The 20939-nt window shown below is 42.6% G+C and overlaps 1 protein-coding gene across 1 annotated transcript in view; it reads right to left on the minus strand.

Moving 5' to 3' along the window:
- Positions 1-20939, minus strand: part of ARHGEF33 (Rho guanine nucleotide exchange factor 33) — a 50189-nt gene that overhangs the window by 10175 nt on the left and 19075 nt on the right. The window contains exons 8-14 of the mRNA XM_081590477.1: positions 17642-17771; positions 11383-11515; positions 9638-9721; positions 8368-8451; positions 5031-5179; positions 3875-4039; positions 497-1292 (exon numbers count right to left, since the gene is read on the minus strand). Coding sequence (XP_081446603.1) covers positions 497-1292; positions 3875-4039; positions 5031-5179; positions 8368-8451; positions 9638-9721; positions 11383-11515; positions 17642-17771 — 1541 coding nt within the window. The remainder of the gene's footprint in view (positions 1-496; positions 1293-3874; positions 4040-5030; positions 5180-8367; positions 8452-9637; positions 9722-11382; positions 11516-17641; positions 17772-20939) is intronic.

The following is a 20939-nucleotide window of genomic DNA, read 5'->3' on the forward strand; positions in this document are numbered from 1 at the left end:
TATAAACAAGGGTGCAGGTCAGGAAGTACAGTAGGCTAGCACACAGGGTTCAATATTTTGAACAATAAGGGGGGTGCGTTTAATAGGCAAAGAAGACACAGCCCTTGGGACTTCAGTGAAGTGTTTTGCATATGAACTGCATCTGGGAGATGCCACAGCTTAAGCAGGAAAGCAGAGAACACCTGTAACTCTTTAACTTGGTGGTGGTGGGCGGGGGGTGTTTTAAGCAGGTCTAAGAGGAGTCCTAGTGTTTTTGTCATCATACAGATACATAGGTATGGCATGGTCCTGCGTCCTGGCCCTGAAGAATGAGAGCTAACACTTTCCTCCGAGGACCACTGACGGACAAGCCTGTAACACGGGCTCTCAGCATCTTCTGCTGCCCCCGCCTGGCCGGCCTGCGTTCCCCTCCACGCTAGGTGAGCCCAGGCTGCACCCCTGGAGATCTAGGCCCGGGGCTGCCAGCACTGTGGGTTTGGGGTTGGTTTTACTTTACCCTCCTTACTTCCAAATAGGTCTGCTTTTCGCTTTGGGACCTCTGTTGGGGAAAGAAGGTCCGGGGCGCGCCGCGAGCGGAGGCGGCTGGGCCGTGCGCCTGCGCGGCGCGCTCGGCCTTGAGCGGCGCGCGGCCGCCGCTGCTGCTGCGCGTGCTGTAGAGGCGCGGGGCCACGCCCTCAGGCGGCGGCGCGCGCGGGAACTCCTTGAGCGAGCGGCTCAGCGGCTTGGCCTTGTGCGCCTGCGCTGCCGCCTCCAGCTTGTAGGCGCCGCTGCTGCCCGCCGGCGACGTGGCGCTTTTGGGCAGCGGCTGCAGCGGGTGCTCGGGTCGCTCGGCCTCCATGGCGAAGCTGACGGGCCGCAGGAAGCAGATGTCCAGGCTGGACTCGGAAGAGGCGGGCGAGCAGTTCTCGAAGAGGGCCGGAGCCTGGAAGGGCTCCTCGTCGTAGGGCGCGGGCAGCGCGAAGATCTCGCCGCCATACTCAAACTCCTCGTAGGCCGCGGGCACGTAGCTGCGGGCGTCGGGCAGGAGCTCGGCCGGGGCGCGCAGGGAGCGCTCCACGTTGCCCAGCGGCTCCGCCGGCGACGGCTCGAAGTCCATCTCCGGGATGGCCTGCAGGGGCCCGGCAAGCGCCTTCACGTCCTGCTCAGCGGCACAGAACTGCGCCGGCGCCAGGAGGCTCTCGGGCCTCTCGTGCTTTCTGCCCTCCATCTCCCAGTCACTGGGCTTCCCGGGCTGCATGCTCTCCATCAAGCTTTGCTGCTGTTGGCTTTTCTTCACTGGGGGCATCAAATGTCTTTAAAGGGGAGACAATACAAAAGAAGTGTGCTTACGGTGTATTAGTGCGCGCCTGTCCCCGAGCAGCACGAGGCTGGGAACCACACAGTGCCTACCAGATACCGCTTAGATGCAAACTCTCTGCTCCCTCTTCTCCGGCCCTCCCAGGCGCCTCTGTGTGTTACCTACCAAGCGCCACAAGCTTGTCAAATTAAGGATCCCCCAGGAGCCCAGGTCCCCCAAGTGGGAGAGTGAAAATAACCGTCTGTGAAGAGGATCCCGGAAGTACCCGTCTGAGCCCAGAGGCACTGTGTAGAGATGGCTGGTAGGCCAAGGATGCTCAGCGCTCACCCTCTCCACCATCTGTCAAGGCCCCAAGGCACATCTTTTTCTCTCTTCTCTCCCTTTTTTGTCCTAGCAGAGTCATAGAAAATCGTGGAAACAACTTTTGTTCAACTCAAGGGTCTTCCTTCTTAAGAACAATTAAATTCCCAGATGAAGTAAACAGTAAAAAACATCTGGATGATGGTATGCGAGGTTCACTGTACATTTTGCTTTTGTATGTATTTCACATTTTCATAATAAAAAACTAAAAAATTCCCTGTGGCTATAAAGCATGCTATATAAGTCGTCTCAAACTTCCATCCACAAGAACATTACCAAAATGAAAAGTCTGTCACTCTAAATATGCCCGATTTCATGGAGAGTTATTTTGTTTTGTTTAATCGTGGATAAAGAATGGATAGCATACGCATCAGATTGGATGTGACTTGCCAGTTCTGCTGGAATTTAATTGCCAGACAGATGAGAGTGGACTACTGCACACTGACCCAAACTAGTTATTGTCTTAGTTTATTTATTCATACTAAATTTTACCACAAAAATGCATAAAGAATGCAGAAGTAAACTGTAACACTATTTTGTCTGATGGTCTTAAGATAAAAAATTAGGTGTCACATTTACAAAGGTGAAAATATAGTAAAATGGAATGTTGACTTGAATTCTCTTTAAACTTGGAAGACTTGGGTTTCTTTTCTGGTTATTTTCCAAACAGAGTGCCATGGCAGCCATGTTCTTCCTCTGGGTGTAATCTCTAGGGATTTCACTTTTGGACAGTATAAGTCTTAACTTCAAAGAAGATAGTTTTATCATTGTCTTAACTGAAGTGAAAAAAAAAGCTGAAGTGATCCACAAAAAAATTCCATCTCCTGTCTCTCTCCCCTCCCAGGAAAGGTATTTTTTTCTGTGTGGTGTACTCTCCCTACAGGTCTTCTAGGATTTTCTCTATAGTAGGAAAATCATCCTGGACTTGATGTATAGAAAGATTAATGTCTCAGATTTGCAGAATGATTATGAAATTTCACCCTCCTGACTGCATATTTGCACTTCCATCTCTCACTGATGTGTTATGCTGTGCTAAGCCACTTCAGTTGTATCCAACTCTTTGTGACCCCATGGACTGTAGCCTACCAGGCTCCTCTGTCCATGGGATTCTCCAGGCAAGAATACTGGTGTGGATTGCCATTTCCTTCTCCACCATCTCTTACTGCTAAGTGTTCTCAATTCAAGAGATGAAGGCAAAAAGCAAACAGGATTTGTGTTATTGATCAGTTGCTCCTTCCATGATTGTAATTTGCATTCTAAAAACTACTGATTAAAAATTGAAATAAGGTCAACTGCTTCTCACTTCATTATAATATTAGAAAAGTAGCCTTTTGCATGATTTCTAGTTTTTCCTTAATAAAACCCAAAGCAGAAATTATAGTCTGAGGAATTAGTTTGGAGAGAATTGGTAAAGTGGGGATTTGGAATTTTGAGTTTTGGTTTCCCTGATCCTTCCAGAAGTCCTAGTTTCAGAGGTGACCCAAGTCCACTTATCCTTCAGAGGTAAAATGAGTTCCAGATATGTGGCCTAATCCTTACCCTAAAGGTCATCAAGAAGTTTGCTAAATGAAAAAACCAGTTTAGTGTTTGAAAAGATTGTGTGCAGAGACTTTAACAATGATCACATCCATTCACGACCCAGAACAGCTTTCAGAGAAGCTGCTGTAAGTGAAGAACAGAGGTCATGAAGTCTCTTTCTGAAGAAGCTTCAAGGAGGATTGGGAGATGCTAATCAACATTCTGCATCATCTCAGACCAATGTCTCATCCTCAGAGCCCAGACTTCCTCTGACCCCTGACTGGGATAGCTTTTTTCCCCCACTGTATCTCTTGGAGACATTAAAGCCCCACTCTTCTGAGAGCTATAAAATGCTTTCCTGTCATCTTATGGCACTCCCTTCCACTCTCTCATTGTCCAAACTCTGAGAGACTCATGCTGTAGGTGGGGGATGGTTACATGTGGTAACCTTGTTGGGAGTAACCTCCAGCCTCTAGGCCTGCTCCTTAACAGGAGTGCCTTCCTCTGGGATCCAGACATTGGGTCAGCTGTTTGCCTGCCACATATAGACCTGATGGGAGAGGGAGGAAGGAGCCCTGTAAGTCATACTCCTAATTCAAGCTGGTTTGCTAACCCACACAGACTGGCCTGCTACTCCATACAGACTGCCTGGGACGCGAGGGCATTGGCATTAGCCTTTCCACAGCAACAGGTGCTTACGTGACAGCAGGGCCAGAACTGGGAGCAGAAGGGTAGGGTTGCAGCATCTCTTCTGAGTGGATCCCACTGTCACGGACAACCTCAGGGCCTGCAGTGGGAGAAGCGTCTTGCCCGGCGTTTGCACACTGGGAAGCCAGCCCTTTGTACAGCTTCGCCATAGATGACCTAATAGAATGGAGGTAATAATTCTCAGTGGAAAATCAACTCTCTGAATATATAGATTATACCAAGAAAAGTAGGGCGCATTTCTCAGATGAATCTCAAATGTGAGGTTCTTGCTCTCCCCAGGCACTCTACAAACTAGGTTGCTTATATATTAGAGTGCAAGCTGACTGCTGGGTGGGAGTGGGGTTACTGATCAATTGGCTGAACTGAGTTTGGGGGTAGGGGGAGTACGGGGAGATGTTATCCATTAGAGGAGCCCTGACTTGGGGGATAGCATCTTCTTCTAATGTGATGCACCCAGAGAAATTCTTCTGTTTTCCTCCTTGGATTGAGGTTGGGAAAAATCCAGGTTGTTAGGAAGCTTTGTTATGAGTTGCTTCTGTTCCTTTTGAAGACCAGATTTTCCTCAGTTCTCCCTTTTTCTTCTTAGTGTGAAATCTGTTCAACCACCACCCTCTCCCTTATTTTATTTTTATCCATAGCACTTAAAACCATCTATCTTAATTATTACCTGGCTAGTAAGCTCCATGTGGCAAAAATTTTTGACTGTTCTGTTCTTTGCAGTGTATTCATTTGCAGTGTATTCAGTATACTTGATATACCATAGGTGCTCAATAAATATTTCTTGAGTTAATGAAAGAAATCAGATTCTGGCCTTTAAACTGCAAGTTTAAACCAGGCAAGTTTAGCGAAACAACTATTTTTGAGGTGGTTAGCAACATGAGATAATAGAAGGTCCACATAAACATTACAGCAAACTTGCTTATTTTTCTAAAGTAATTTCTACCAGTTGGTTAAGTACCACCCTCCTGTAGCCAGCCTGGCCACCTCTCTTTCCTCCCCTTCTCTCTTTTCTTTTGCCTCCACCACTGCATTTCAGCTACTTTACATACAATGTGGTTACTTGCAACAGACATTCACATTGACCGTGTGTATCCCTGTTCTCAGGAACCTTTGGTCAACCCTCTAAACTTCACCATCAGAACCTTACTTCTTGAGCTTTTTCCGTTTCTGAATAAGCAAATCCTCATTGCACTGAAACAGCAGGGTGTAGTGTGAGATAAATACTCGCAGGCGCTGAACACACACCAGAAGTAGGTAATAGTCAGGGTGTTCCTGCTCTGTAAACTTCAGGACGTTCTGGATGGAAGAAAAAAGGAAGCAGCATTGCAGAGTTAGAATGAAAAGTTGTTTTGTCTCTTCTGTACCTTGCCTTGATATGCTGTGAGAGTTTGGTAGCCACTTACTCAAAACGATTCCAATGGCCAATTTAATTACAAACTGAAAAGTCAAACTTGCTGTTCCCTTTGTCCATCGCACCTCGGGAAAATCAGTCATTTTTGCTCCTGTTTCAGTTGAATTTGAACATGTGGAAAATTAGAAGGATCTACTAATTAGATCTCTGAAGTAATGGAGCCATTCTAACAATTACTGTCTCTAACCAATAGTGAGAATGTCAGGCATCAGAGCTGGAAGTAGGGAAACGTTATAATCAAGCCTGGCCTAGCACCCTCTCCCATTACAATGCGTGCTGTGCTGTAGTGGAACATCCATGCTGGTTGGGTTTGGGAAAGCTAACAGTTACTGAAGACCTATACAAAAAAGATCTTCACGACTCAGATAATCACGATGGTATGATTACTCACCTAGAGCCAGACATCCTGGAATGCGAAGTCAAGTGGGCCTTAGGAAGCATCACTACGAACAAAGCTAGTGGAGGTGATGGAATTCCAGTTGAGCTATTTCAAATCCTAAAAGATGATGCTGTGAAAGTGCTGAACTCAATATGTCAGCAAATTTGGAAAGCTCAGCAGTGGCCACAGGACTGGAAAAGGTCAGTTTTCATTCCAATCCCAAAGAAAGGCAATGCCAAAGAATGCTCAAACTACCAAACAATTGCACTCATCTCACATGCTAGCAAAGTGATGCTCAAAATTCTCCAAGCCAGGCTTCAGCAATACGTGAACCGTGAACTTCCAGATGTTCAAGCTGGTTTTAGAAAAGGCAGAGGAACCAGAGATCAAATTGCCAACATCCATTGGATCATTGAAAAAGCAAGAGAGTTCCAGAAAAACATCTATTTCTGCTTTATTGACTATGCCAAAGCCTTTGACTGTGTGGATCACAATAAACTGTGGAAAATTCTGAAAGAGATGGGAATACCAGACCACCTGACCTACCTCTTGAGAAATTTGTATGCAGGTCAGGAAGCAGCAGTTAGAACTGGACATGGAACAACAGAATGTTTCCAAATAGGGAAAGGAGTACGTCAAGGCTGTATATTGTCACCGTGCTTATTTAACTTATATGCAGAATACATCATGAGAAACGCTGGGCTGGATGAAGCACAAGCTGGAATCAAGATTGCCAGGAGAAATATCAATACCTCAGATATGCAGATGACACCACCCTTATGGCAGAAAGTGAAGAAGAACTAAAGAGCCTCTTGAATGAAAGTGAAAGAGGAGAGTGAAAATTTTGGCTTAAAGCTCAACGTTCAGAAAACTAAGATCATGGTATCTGGTCCCATCACTTGATGGCAAATAGATGGGGAAACAGTGGAAACAGTGACAGACTTTACTTTTGGGGGCTCCAAAATCACTGCAGATGGTGACTGCAGCCATGAAATTAAAAGATGCTTACTCCTTGGAAGAAAAGTTATGACCAACCGAGACAGCATAGTAAAAAGCAGAGACATTACTTTGCCAACAAAGGTCCGTCTAATCAAGGCTGTGGTTTTTCCAGTAGTCATGTATGGATGTGAGAGTTGGACTATAAAGAAAGCTGAGTGCCGAAGAGTTGACACTTTTGAACTGTGGTGTTGGAGAAGACTCTTGAGAGTCCCTTGGACTGCAAGGAGATCCAACTAGTCCATCCTAAAGGAGATCAGTCCTGAGTGTTCATTGGAAGGACTGATGCTGAAGCTGAAACTCCAATACTTTAGCCACATGATGCAAAGAACTGACTCATTTGAAAAGACCCTGATGCTGGGAAAGACTGAAGGCGGAAGGAGAAGGGGACAACAGAGGATGAGATGGTTGGATGGCATCCCTGGCTCAATGGACATGAGTTTGAGTAAACTCCGGGAGTTGATGATGGACAGGGAGGCCTGGCGTGCTGCAGTCCATGGGGTCGCAAAGAGTCAGACACGACTGAGCGACTGAACTGAATTGAACTGAACAGTTACTGAATGCTTCCCATTGCCAAGCACTAAGTCTTTTACATTATTTTCTCATTTAACTTTTGCCACAACACAGTTAGAGAGGTACCATTCTTACCTCCATTTAACAATGAAGGAAATCAAGGCACAGTGAAGTTAAATAATCTTCACTGGGTCACACATCTAATGAAGATCAAAGCCAGGATTTGAACCCAAGCCAGAGTGTAGACTCTAGGTTCTTGTTTGCTTGCTTACACACTGCTTGCAGGACCTGGGTTTCAAGCCTATATTTTTTTCACCTACGAAATATCTTAACTTGGGCAAGTTACTTCTTTGTCTCTCCATTATCTAAAGTGTTAATAATGATACCAATTTCATGGGATAGTTGAAGATTAAATTAGATAATTATTATGAAAGAATGATTTCAAGATATAAAGCCATATACAATTCAAAGTCTTTTTAATATTAATATTGGGCTACTTCTACTTGGGACAAATTCCAAGCAGTTCTGAGATACTTTCATTGAATTGCTTAGAAAAATCAGTCAGCAAACCAGAACAGGTGGGTAGTGGGAAGAAGAGGGACTGGTAGGGGTGTTGATGAGTCTCTCTCAACTCTACTGCCTCCAAGATGCTACAAGCCTATAGGAAAATGGTGTGAAGATGTCAGCTCATCAGCTTCTCCATGCTTCTTTCGTGACACAAGACATAAGCAAGGTATGGTAGACCCTTGGACACAAGTCGAAAGAAAGTAGTCAGAATAGCAGGTAAGTGGGGAGGTTGTATAGATATTTCTTAGATACCCAAGGTGTAGGGCTGGGAGTGGAGGTGAATTTAAATGGCTGTGGAACCAAGATGGAAGGAACTGAATAGGTTCCCAGGATCTGGCAGGAGCTGCCATAGAAAGATCCTGGATCACCATAGGTGTGAATTGCTGGTAAATAAAGGTAGAATTTCCTTTTTGGCATCATGAGCCAAAAACTTTTTGAGGATGAGATTTTAGCTCATACCACAAGATGGAGATAGGGTAATCATAAAAATCTAAATCATTCAAACAGTTTTTAGAAATATTAATGATTACTTGACCCTTTGTGATGTCTTTTCATTGGAAGCCCAAAACAACTGTTTAGCATGAAAATCAGCTTGGTGGCTTGACCAGGCATGCCTACCTGTAGATGTATCAGATATTCAGGGATGCGCTGGACTATATGAAAAAACAATGTGTAGATGTCAGACTTAATCTCTTCATCACCCTGAATGAAAGAAAGTTGGAGTCAGTCTTCAATGTGCCTCCAGTTCTGGCTGCAAAATTGAGGTCAGTTCCACTAGAGTAGCAAGGGTTTACTAGAGCATTTTCTTCATCGAGAGTGTCATGAAACATTGATCTATCATTGGAGAGACTACTTATTCAGGGACATGCTCAAGAAGACACCTCTTTGCTAACAAGGAGCGTGTCATATTCTTGTTTAGAATCTACCCAAGTGTCCAAACCCTCCCCTCCTCCTCCCTGCCCTCCAACACCATCTTAGCAAAGTGAGCACTCAATAAATTAGACTTGAGTTGACTAAATTCATTAAGATTCTTCAGCAAGTAATCTGTACAATGTTTTTACCAACAGGCATTAAAGGTGCTTTGAACCTCATGAGAATGAAGAAGGGAGAAACCGGTTGGCAGCAGGAAACATGCTGGACTTTCTTCATGTCCCTTCCCTTCCTTTCTCCTTTCTCAAATATTAGGTTGGTCAAAAAGTTCATTTGGGTTTTTCTGTAACATCTTATGGAAAAACCCCCATGAACCTTTAGGCTGACTCAATACTTGGTGAGTGCTAATATGTGGTAGGTATTATACTGGGTTGAGAACAGTCAGAGGTTGAAGTAGAAAGTTAAGAGAGCCTCTTACCTCGTGTGAAACTTGATTAAATCTTAGCTTTAGAGCTTCTGATATGGTTCTTTTCTATTGACCTAAAATAACTAGAATTGCTTTATATGTATATGTGCTTATTGAACATCTAATATATCACTGCAGTAGCAATACTTAAAGCAACATGACTAGAGCCATTTTATAATCTTGTAAAATGAAAGACACAATATGACATGAATCTAATATTCAGATTAATATGTCTAAGTCTATAAAGCCCAAAACCCATTAAGGCTGCAAACTGCAGCCTGAGGATCTCTGGTTAGAATACTTGTTTACTTTGTCTGTATTTCCAGTGGAATGGAACAGAAGTTCAGTAAGGAAGGGCAAAGACCAAAACAATGGCATTGATTCTTGAGTGGCTCCTTGAACCCCAGGGAGGAGAGTCAGTGGCTTTGTTCAAGCTATTCCCCAGGCTGGAGAACAAGCTCAGAGTGCATGTGCTGTGTTTTCAGGAAAGGTGAGCAACATAATATAGTCACACATGTAACCAAGGAGAATGCAAACATAGGGTTAACTTACCTCCTTCAGAACAACCACATGAACCAAAGAGATGCATTCAGGCAAGTCCCTCAGGTAAGCAACATAATAGTCCAAAAAATTATTCTTGAAAACAAACAGAAAAAGTCATGGTAAGAACCTGGAGACAGGAATGATAATAATTAACATGTTTATGCTTGTGTGGGCTCAGTTGCTCAATCACGTTCAGTTCTTTGGGACCCCATGCACTATAGACCACCAGGCTCCTCTGTCCATGGGATTTCCCAGGCAAGAATATTGGAGTGGGTTGCCATTTCCTACATCAGGGGATCTTCCTGTCCCAGGGATCAAACTCGCATCTCCTGCATTGACAGGCTGACTCATGCATATCTAAAGGAGTACTTTGCAGAGATTATTTTAACCATTCATTCATTAAATGTGTTTAGTAATATTTGTTTTGTTTTTTTATTTACCTTTTAAAAAATCTTTTTGGTTTTAAGGAAAATAGTCCTATGGACTTGGAAACCAAAACACAGTATCCCTGCTTTAATGAAAGTGAAATGATAAACCAAAGCAGAGAGAAGGTGCCATGTAAGTTGAAAAAATATTTTAAACAGTTAAATGATAAAAATGCAAATTTTGTTTTTTAATTACTCTCTGCTTCAATCATCTACATCCAAATGAGGAACTTTTTCCAACACACCTCAGAGGGTCTAGATCTGGAATTCTCGACTTTTTCAACTAATTTCATATTCACCTACGGAATATCCCCTCAGGAAAACAGTTCTCACCTCTCAAAGTTACTTTCCCATAGGTGTAACAATTCTCAGCTCAAGAAAGAACACTGAATACAAATGAGTAAAAGTGAGTTTAGAGGGATGGCATTACATCCACTCTATACAAGTAAATAATCTGTAAACTTGTATTATGAATCATTCATATACAGAGATCAACTGAAGGTAAAATCTGACTTGCAGACCAATTTCAATTAACCTATGCAATATTTTAAAAATAAAATTTCACACAAAATTCTGGATTTTCCACTTCTCTTAAAATACCAGATCTGGCAACTCTAGTCCTTTTTCCCTGCATAATAATTGGATAAAGCTGAGCAGCTATTCCTTATAGAAAAGCATATGTGCTCCACTTAAGCTCACTTCCCAGTAATATTCCCACATTGTATTACATTCAGCTCACTTCTACTTACTAATGTCATCTGCTGGCCCTGTAGGCATTTGAATTTGCAGCTTGTGACCTAAATCATTTTTTTTTTTTTGAAGAACATTACAGAGATTTAAAAACTTAGCATCCTTTCTCCAAGAAAGTGAAAACAAAAAACATTCTAGACAAATAGCTACCCATCACATTTTTAAAAATCTTTAAGAAATGAAATTGTGTGTGAAAGCATATACATATATACAAATGCTCATATATGTATTTTATATGTATGGATGGATATATATATGTGCACATATACACACACACACACACACACATACACATCATATTCAATGGGGGCAGTTATAGTTCAGCAGAAAAATGATGAACTGGAAGTTAAAAGACTTGGGTTCTAGCCACAGATCTACAAATATCTAGATAGCTGGGTAACTTCAACCATGATTTTTTCTCTGAACTTTATTTCATTATCTGTAGAACAAGGAGGTTAGACTAGATCTCCTCTGACTCTGAAATCCACTGATTCTAGTTTCTCCATTAAGAGAAATGGACATGGAAGACACAGATGCATGTAATTCAAGTTTATAAAGGATTAAGGAAAAAAAACTTACCTCATCATTTGTTAACTTAAGGAATAAATCTCCAAGGACTCCTTGGCGTGGCCACTTCAAGACCCTTTCCTGCAGAGCATGAAGCAAATCCAGGTGCTGCTGGACAATGTACCGTAAAGAGCCAGGGAAGAGGCTTGAGACAGAATAGAGACAGGATCATACAAACCAGGTGTAGAGAAGAAAAGGCTCTTCAAGAACATAAGGAACAAGTCCAATTTTCCCAGTCATTCAAAATACTTTGAGTCACAGGTCTGCCTTTAGTATTCAAAAAAAAGTTTGTCACTGTCAACCTCACAGCAGGTAACCTCAGACCACAGAAAGACCCCTTTACTGATGACTCTTGTTCAAATGTATATTGAACTAGTAAAGAGCACTTCACTTGAGTGGCCTTTTCAAAGCAAAATGGTACACTCTTATTTAGGTGACAGTAAAACTTTAAGGGAAATCTTTTTCAATATTTTAAAGTTCTTCTCACTTGATGTGCAAATCATCTATTCTAACTAATGTTGCAGATGACAGCACTAAGGTGGCACTTGGTCATTCATAGCTACCAACTGTACTTAGTTAGAGAAGAAGGAAGTTTTGTTTAAAGCTGGCAACTGAACGTTCAGGGGATGAGGGCATAAAAGTGTTACTTTCCCCCTTTCCTTCAGTTTCTAAGAGGAATCTGGGAATGGATGGAGTCTTGCCAGAGGAGGCTACAGAGTAGATCTGGCCTGCTAGTCTCAGTTTTGCTGAGCCCCCTTCCTCCTCTCCCACCCTCTGCCCTCTATCTCAATGTGTCTTATTTATTTCAGAGGAAATGAAGGAAAGAAGAGAGAAGTCAGAGGAGGATGGGATGGAAAGGAGAGTCAGAAAGAGAATCATGGGAGGAAGGAGAAGGTGGGTTGGAAGGAGAAGCGGGGTGAGCAGAGGGAAGGAGTGAGGAAGGAAGAAGCAGGAGTAGAGCCTCGCTGGACTACAGCAAGGATGTCAGCTCCAGCTTGGTAATTTGGGGGAACTGAAAGTAAGTTCCCCTGTGCTTTCAAGACCACAAGGGTTTTCATGTTAGTTTGGTTGGTTTTCTTGATTCTTTTGTTTTAGGTAAGAAGTAGATTTATTAATATCCTTTGTATAGAGGTTGCAGGAAAATGAGGCAGGAGAGGATGGTCATGTCCCAGGTCTCAGGCAGGTTCCTGGGACAGGCCAAGTAAGAGTTCTTGGCTTTATGCAGAAAAGAACTGAAGGGCAAGCCATAGTAAAGTAAAAGCAGAGAACACATTCCATAGGCAGAAAGTGGGTCTGTCTCAAAAGGCGAGAGCGGCCAGGACTACAAGTTTAATAGAGATGAAAGTGTTGGCCTGCTTGTCGCTTGCTAAGAGTCTGACTTATTTGGATATTTCCCCAAGGGTCTACCAAGAGTAAATGAGTTGGCGTACTTTGGACATTTGGCGTACTTTGCCACCCCCAAACAAGCAGAACTCTTGAGAACAGTAGGAAGAACACCGGTTTGGAAGGAGGCGTTTTCAGCCCATCTTCAAGCAAAGAAAATTCCCCTGTGGTTGCAGCTCAGAGTAGACACACAAATGCCAGCCTCATGTGAAAAGAGACAAGGATTCCTTCTACTCCAGCCTGCCAGCCCCTCCAGTCCCTGTGCCTTGAGTCTCCATGTATGTGAAGCCCACTGATCCCTAAGCACAGGAGGAGAGGCCTCCTGATCTGTGCTAGAGCTGGTATAACAGGCTCAGAAGACCTAAGTAATCCCTGTCCACATTAGAGGGAATTTGGAGGCGTGGCTAGGAGACAGTCTAACTGGGAGAAACCATAAAGCTGATGGAGGAAAGCAGAACTCATCACATCAAAAGAGTGAAACACTACACCCGCAAAAGACCTAGACATCAAAGATTTCTCCCCACCCAGAGGCTGACAGTGACTGCAGGTAATATTCCTGGTGTGACACTGTGAGATGTTAGGGCACAGTGGTGAGATCTGAGATTGTGATGGGTGGTCAGTGTAGGTTGTATAAAATGTCTTGATTTATCTCTTCTTTTTCTCTCCTTCCTTTCTGTCCTTTCTTCCTTCCTTTTCTTTCTTTCAAGAAAGCTGTCTTCTGTTACACTATGACCAGTGTACTTGCAGAGTTGGACAGTTGGTAACTCGGTTGGAGTCCAGGTGCCTCGTGGACAGTCCACTGGAGTGACAGTGTAAGGTTTTAGGATGGGGATCACAAAAGGCTAATACTCTCATTAAGTTTCACAGAAGCATGTAAGTTACATGAAGAGCGATGATTTAAGGTGGATTCTGTGCCAAATGGCTTCCCTGATAGCTCAGTTGGTAAAGAATCTGCCTGCAATGCAGGAGACCCTGGTTGGATTCCTGGGTCGGGAAGATCTGCTGGAGAAGGGATAGGCTACCAACTCCAGAATTCTTGGGCTTCCCTTGTGGCTCAGCTAGTAAAGAATCTGCCTGCAGTGCGGAAGACCTGGGTTTGATTCCTGGGTTGGGAAGATCCCCTGGAGAAGGGAAAGGTTACCCACTCTAGTATTCTGGCCTGGAGAATCCCATGGACTATATAGTCCATGGGGTTGCAAAGAGTCAGACATGACTGAGTGACTTTCACTTTCACTTTTCACTTTCTGTACCAAATATTAAAAACAGGCTTTAAAATTTCTTTTAATTTAATAAGGATAATATTTGAAATTAGGATAGAGTGTAGAGGAGGTAAGCCAGGAAATGAGGAGCAGAGGGAGAAAGAAGCGAGAAGTATAGACACACTTAACCTATTTCACTGTTTTGCCTGGAGCCTGACCTGATTCCCAGAAGCAACTTTTTCATTAGAGCAAAAATGTTAAGTGCTCAACTTATTTTTTGTTCCTTACCAGGGGTGAGATTGTGGCAACATGAGAAGTTTATTCTTTCTAAAGCCTTCAAAGTAATTTCAATTCCTGCAAGACAGTACTTAAACAACAAGGGAAATAAACTAAAAGCAATCAATGAACATCCAGTTATAGTTTAAAATTAGTAATTTAGGTCAAAACAGCTCCTGAGCTTCAGCTGTAAGATGAGGCAGTGATAATAAAAACATGTGCCACCTAGTGGTGATCTGAAGCATACAGTTCGTTGAGCTCGTGGAGGATGTGGCCCTGGGGTTCAGTTTTTAAGGCTAACTGGCAAATCCTGTGGGGCTGACTTTGCCTCTCCTGGCAAGGGTTCAGGCAGAGCTATTCAAGCTTGAGGTAGTCGCTCTGTGTGGGTGAAACATACCAGAAAAAACCAAGAACTCCAACATCTGTGATCCTCCTACCAGTGGACAACAGCCCGCACTTTCCCCTCAGGCTTCCACTGGCAGCCTTTGCTCCTGCAGCGTCCGGCAATTTCAGCCAGGGGCAGGGCTGGCTGGAAGCAGCCTGCAGAGACTTCTAAGCACTTCATGTTTTTCTAGGGAAAACCTGAAGTTTTATTTTATAGGTTTGAGAAGACGTGGCAACCTCAGGTTTGAGCATCAGGTATGTACTTGTGAGTGTTGTTTTCACCCCCAGGTGACTTTTCAATGAGGGCAGAAAATGCAGAAGGCTTGTGGTTTGTGATGGAAAAGGTAAATGTTCATAAGGTAATTTTCATCTTTGCATGGGAGGAAAAACGCCAATAGAGAAGAGAAATAATCTCATTCTGTTCTGTATGTCATTCCGCTGATCTATTTAAATAAAGAGGCTACAAGTGGAGGCTTCAGAAAGCTTAGGAAAAAAGAAACACAGTGAATTAAGGAGGAGGATGAAGCTCTAACCTCAGGTAGGAAAAGAGTAGGGCTTCCCTGGTGGCTTAGTGGTAAAGAATCCATCTGCCAATGCAGAAGACACAATAGACTTGGCTTTGATCCTTGGGTCTGGAAGATCCCCTGAAGAAGGAAATGGCAACCAATCTTCTTGCCTGGGAAATCCCATGGACAGAGGAGCCTGGCGGGCTATAGTCCATGATGTTGCAAAGAGTCAGACATGACTTAGCGACTCAACAACATTAGGAAAAGGGTGGCATTGCAAAGCTCAGAGGGGCTTCCCTGGTGGCTCAGGCGGTAAAGAAGCACCTGCAATGCAGGATCCCTGGGTGGGGGAAGAACCCCTGGAGGAGGGCGTGGCAACCCACTCCAGTATTCTTGCCTGGAGAATCCCCATGAACAGAGGAGCCTGGCAGGCTACAGTCCCTGGGATCGCAAAGAATAGGACACGACTGAGTGACTAAGCACAGCAAAGCTCAGAACCAGAGATTTCATATTAGCACTGAGAGTACTGAGTTGAAGGTTTTCTCTTCTTGGGCAATGAAAACAAAAAAAGAGGATTAGCTTAGCAGATAACTAACATAAATAGCATCATCATGGATATGAGAAATAACCATTATCTTACTTTCTTGAGGAAGGTATGATAGTTTTAATTATTTTTAATCTCAGGATTTGAGGGAAGGCCCACTTCTTCCTTAGTAATGGGAAGTAGAAGAGAGGGCAAGTAGAAAAGAACTTCTGTGAACTAAAAACTTTCCCCTATTTGACGGGTCAGCTGAGACCTGAAGTAAGGACAAATGCACAGCTAAGGGAGAAGCCTGATTTATGAAACAGGAAGAGACAAAGTCAGCTTCTGGTTGAGGCACCTGGCATATCGCTGTCAGTCAAGGTGGTATCTTTGAAATCACATGGTCCTTAGAGAAGCAGTGCACGATTTTGAAAGAGCACGAGACAGGCCTGGGTTTGAGCTCTGGCTTCAGTTGGTTATGTGACTTCAAACCTCACTGGACCTGAGTTTCTTCATCTATCAGGTGGAATTCACAGGTTCTTGTGAAGATTTCATGAAGTAAATGAAGTACCCAAGCATGGAGCCTGATTACTGTATGCTGGAGCAAACAATCCTCTCTTTTACTCTCCTTACCCCATCCCCACATTTTCAGAGACTAGAAAGAGATGCTGCTGGCTTAGACTCATAGATGTGGAGGCAAAGCCACTTCAAAAGGTAGACTGGGTTTTAGTTGGGTTTTAATGTGAACTGAGCAAATCTTCGGCACCAGCAAGATAGCAAGGGGCCAGAGAGACTTCTCGGAGGGCTGAAGGGGTAATCTGGGAAATTCAGACAAGCTGGATGGGGTGAAGGAGGGGGAATCAAGTGGCCAGAAGGAGAAGGAAGAGCCAGCAAGAATCAAGGTGGCCACAGAAAGTAAAACCCAGTCCAGAGCTTCTACTGTTCACAGCTTTCAGTGTCATGTTACCCTTTTCTGCTCCTTACAGTTTTCTATTTTATCTTGGTCTTGCAGTGAAATAATTCTTGCAAATAGTGAAGCAGTTGTGGGTTTGCCATGGAACGTTTTCTCACATCAGTCGCTTCGATGGAGGTACATTGTGTTTTGGTGAGTGGGTTTATTGCTGGCAGCTGCAAAGCCAAGTAAAATTGGGGGTGGGGGTGATAAGGATCTGGAAAATACAGTTCAGGCTTCCCACAATGTCATGAACCACCAGTGCATATTACCTGGTAGAATACTTAAAGTGGTAATGCTGTGTTTATCTCTAGTCATCCATCATCCAGACTTCTCATTTATTTGGCTTGGCCTTTTCCTCAGTTGATCTGGATTATTACATCTTTATGACAGTAGTCTTTCCCCACCAAATCGTAAGTTTCTCCTTCCTGCTTTCTCTCAGCAGAGAGGGAAGCAGAGAAAATCTGAAGTTTTGGAACAGATGTAGAGGGAGGAGTGTGGTGACCTGGGGACTAGCAAGTTGCTGTAACACATCAAAGGCCCAATGGAAACTCTGCCCCCACAACATGACGACACCCACATGCAGCTCATACCTTAACCAGGATTTGCTGAACAAATAAGAAAGGTCCAAGTTCACAGCTATGAAAGCCCTGTATCATTTATCTAATGGCCACTTCTGATCTCCATTTCCATCCATTCCCTGTGCTCCCATGAGAAGAGTTTCCAGGGGTTCTTCCAGGATTTCCAGTGGAATATGCAGATGGCAACAGACAGGAATACCTCCCTCACTGTTGCATTTTTTCCCTTTAGGTTCTTAACAGACATGCCAGGGCCACTGAAAGCCCGGGAGACTCCACTCATTTTTTTATCTGCTGGAAGTCAAAAGCTGAGATTTGCCAGCGGTTCCCTGTGGTCACTGACTATTCTCTTTTCCAAGTCTATGTCTGGAGCACTTGATAAGTACCAGAATTCCCAAAGTGGAAACAATAAACAACTTACCTTAAGTTTTAATCAATCTGAAAAGCAAAGGCAATGAATACATGGGTACCTTCTCTCTTTAGAATTCCTCTTTCCATCTGATCCCTGGAATGTTGCCTTGATCTTCAGGATCAGAGAGATGTTAATGACATATTTTCTTTCTGATTCAAGCAGTTCTAGAGCCACAGTCTGTCTTTTAGCTTTAAAAACAAACCAAGGAGGGAATTTTTGTTAACCACTGTTCCCTGACACTCTGTTAAATGATAGAAAGCAATAAAAAGGTATTGAAAGCAATAGAGACACCGGCAAGTTTCTGGAAGATGTAAAACAGAAAGGAGGCATGGTCACTAACTCAGCAGAGCAAAGGGCACCAAACCATTTACTTCGGTGTTTTCATCTGTGGATGGGAAATCAGCTGAGAAGCAGAAATGCTCAAGGATTGGAGACACCAAGGCATCACAGAGAGTACAAGTAAGAGACAATGCTGTAAAAGGAGAAACAGTCTATATTCAGTGAAGCTGAACCTTCAGTTCCCCACCCCCATGCTGGATAGCTTCCTCAGTTCCACCCCAGGGGAAATGAGAAAAGCTGGAGAAGCCCGGGTCTCTGGTATCTGAACTAACACCATCAGACATAATGGAAAGCAGAGTTGAAATGCTAAAATGAAAACAAAGGGACTCAGAGAAGGCTCACATACAAAACAGTGAGATTCCTCTCAGCCTCTTTGCCTGCAGGTCCCAGAGTGCCGGCAGCCGGACTTACACTGTCCAGACTAGAGACCAGAGGTTCTTCCACTGGAGGAACGAGCTGCCCAAGTGAAAAAGATCTACAAACACTGACAAACAGAGGTCACCTATCAAAACGGTAATTTGCCACCTGATTAGCAGATAAGAAGCCCACTTATTGATCAGCTTGACCAACACAGGATTTTTAGGTTTCTTTTTGTTTAGGGCCTTTTTCCTGGATATGAATAATTAGCTAAGAATCCTCAGATACTTGAATCAGTCTTACATCATAAAAGAAAGAGAAGAAAAAAGTATACACACATTTTTAAAAGGAGGAACCATAAATAGAGACAATGCAGGAAACGAAACCTTTAAAAAGAATCTTAGAATTACCAAAAATGTTCTACCCATTTAATAATTGCAGGATCCTATTTTTCAAAAACAACCCAGAAAAAAAAAAAAAAAGAAGAAACTTTTTGGCTTTTTTTAAAAGTAGAAGACAAAGTCAAGGAAATCTGTGCACATGTCTCCATTTCCCTCCCCACCAAGAAAGGCAGTGATAGAGAAAATCAGTCCAGGAGATCCAATATCAAACTAGTAGAAGTTTCAGAGGAAAGAAAGAAAATGAATGAGAAGATATTATCAAATTAATAATACAAAAAATACCAGGACAAGTATTTCCAGAGAAAAGGGCCCATTTGCATTCAGTATAATTAATGAAAAAAACTCTCACATCACTGTAAAATATACCACATCACTGTGAAAATTTAGCACACCAAAGGTAAAGAGAATATCCTAAAAGTTACCAGAGAGAAAAATCAGGTTACATACAAAGGACTAGGGATTAGATGATATTGGATTTTTCACTGGCAACATTAGAATTTAGAAGACAGTGGAACAATTGCTTCAAAATGATAATGGAAAATGACTTTATATTCATCTAAATAGTCAATGAATTATGTGGAACCTACCAGGCTATGTGTTCTATCGAAACAAGTAGTAAACCAAGAAACTGAGAAGGATATGCAAAAAAAACAAACAAAACACCTCCACAAAACCCCGAATAGGAATCTGACATAGGAGAAATTTTAAGGGAATTCACAGGAAGACTGAGAAGTCCCAGGAGGGCAGCAGTGCAGTGAGTCAGAATGGAGTAGGATGACAGAGGTCTCTAGGACAAAGGCTGTTTTAAAAAAATGTCAATGATAGACTTTGTTACATTGCTAAGAAAAATTAAAGAAGACCCATGTAAAAGCAGTCATATACCATGTTCTTCAACCGGAATATCAGTACTGTCAAGATGTCAATTCTCTCCTAATCAGAATAAAAGAATATAGAGTAGAATTTGTTGTTTAGTCCCTAAGTCGTGGCCAGCTCTTTTGCAACCCCATAGACTGTAGCACACCAGGCTGTTCTGTCCATGAGATTTCCCAGGCAAGAATACTGGAGTGGATTGCCTTTATGCTCTCCAAGGGATCTTTCAGACTCAGGGAGCGAACCGATGTCTCCAGCATCTCCTGCATTGGCAGGCAGAGGCTTTACCACTGAACCACCTGGGAAGCCCTAGAGTCTAGAGTTAGACCCACATATATGTGATGACTTGGCTTTTCCTACTCATTTCAATGAGAATAGGAAGGCATTTTCAATAAATGGAGCTGAAGCAACTGGATAGCCATATGGGAAAAAAATGAATCTGGACTCATACCACACAACAAAATTTATTCAATATGAGTCATAGACCTAAATGTGAATGCTAAAACTATAAAGATTTTTATAAGAAAACATACTAGAATATCTTGATAACCTTAGAATCAGCAAAAATATCTTGCAAGTGCACATAAGTCACAAGCTATTTTAAACATTTAAAATTGATAAATTGAACTTACTAAAATTAAAAATACTTGTTATCAAAAGACTACCAAGAAAGTGAAAAGGCAGGGCAGAGAATAGAATAAAATATTCTCAACACGTATATCTTACAGGGAACTCATATTCAAAATATATTAAGAAACCCTACTAATAGAGAATAAAAAGATAACCCAATTTAAACACTGGACAAAGGACTTAAATAGGTACTTCATAAAAGAAACTGTACAAATAGTCAACAAGCATATGTAAAGATGCTCAGCATCATTAGTCCTCAGGGAAGTGCAAATTAAAACTGCAATATGACACAGGACACACCCACAGAATGGTTGAAATTAAAAAGGCTGATCATACTGAATACTGAGAAGAATGTGAAACAACCGGAAAGATTCATACATTGCTGGTAAGAATATAAAATGTTCCAACCATTTTGGTAAACTGCTGGTGTTTTAAATTTAAACATAATCCTATCCCATAATCCAAAGATTCCACTCCTAGGCATACACTCAAGAGAAATGAGGGCATACATTAAAAAAAAAAAAGACTTGTGCAAGAATATTCATAGCAGTTTTATTCATAGTAGCCCTAAATTGGAAACAATCCAATTTCTGGCAACAAGAGAATGGACAGATTATGGTACATTCTTTCAATATGATTAATAAAAAGGAATAAATTCCCGAATGAATTACATGCAACACTATGTTGAGAGAAAGAGACCAGACATGAAAAAACTACATATTGTAATATTCCATTTTCATGGGGCCAAGAACAGACACA

This window comes from Giraffa tippelskirchi, chromosome 4 (assembly GCF_054371585.1).
Source record: "Giraffa tippelskirchi isolate mGirTip1 chromosome 4, T2T-mGirTip1v1.2.pri, whole genome shotgun sequence".
NCBI lineage: Eukaryota > Metazoa > Chordata > Mammalia > Artiodactyla > Giraffidae > Giraffa > Giraffa tippelskirchi.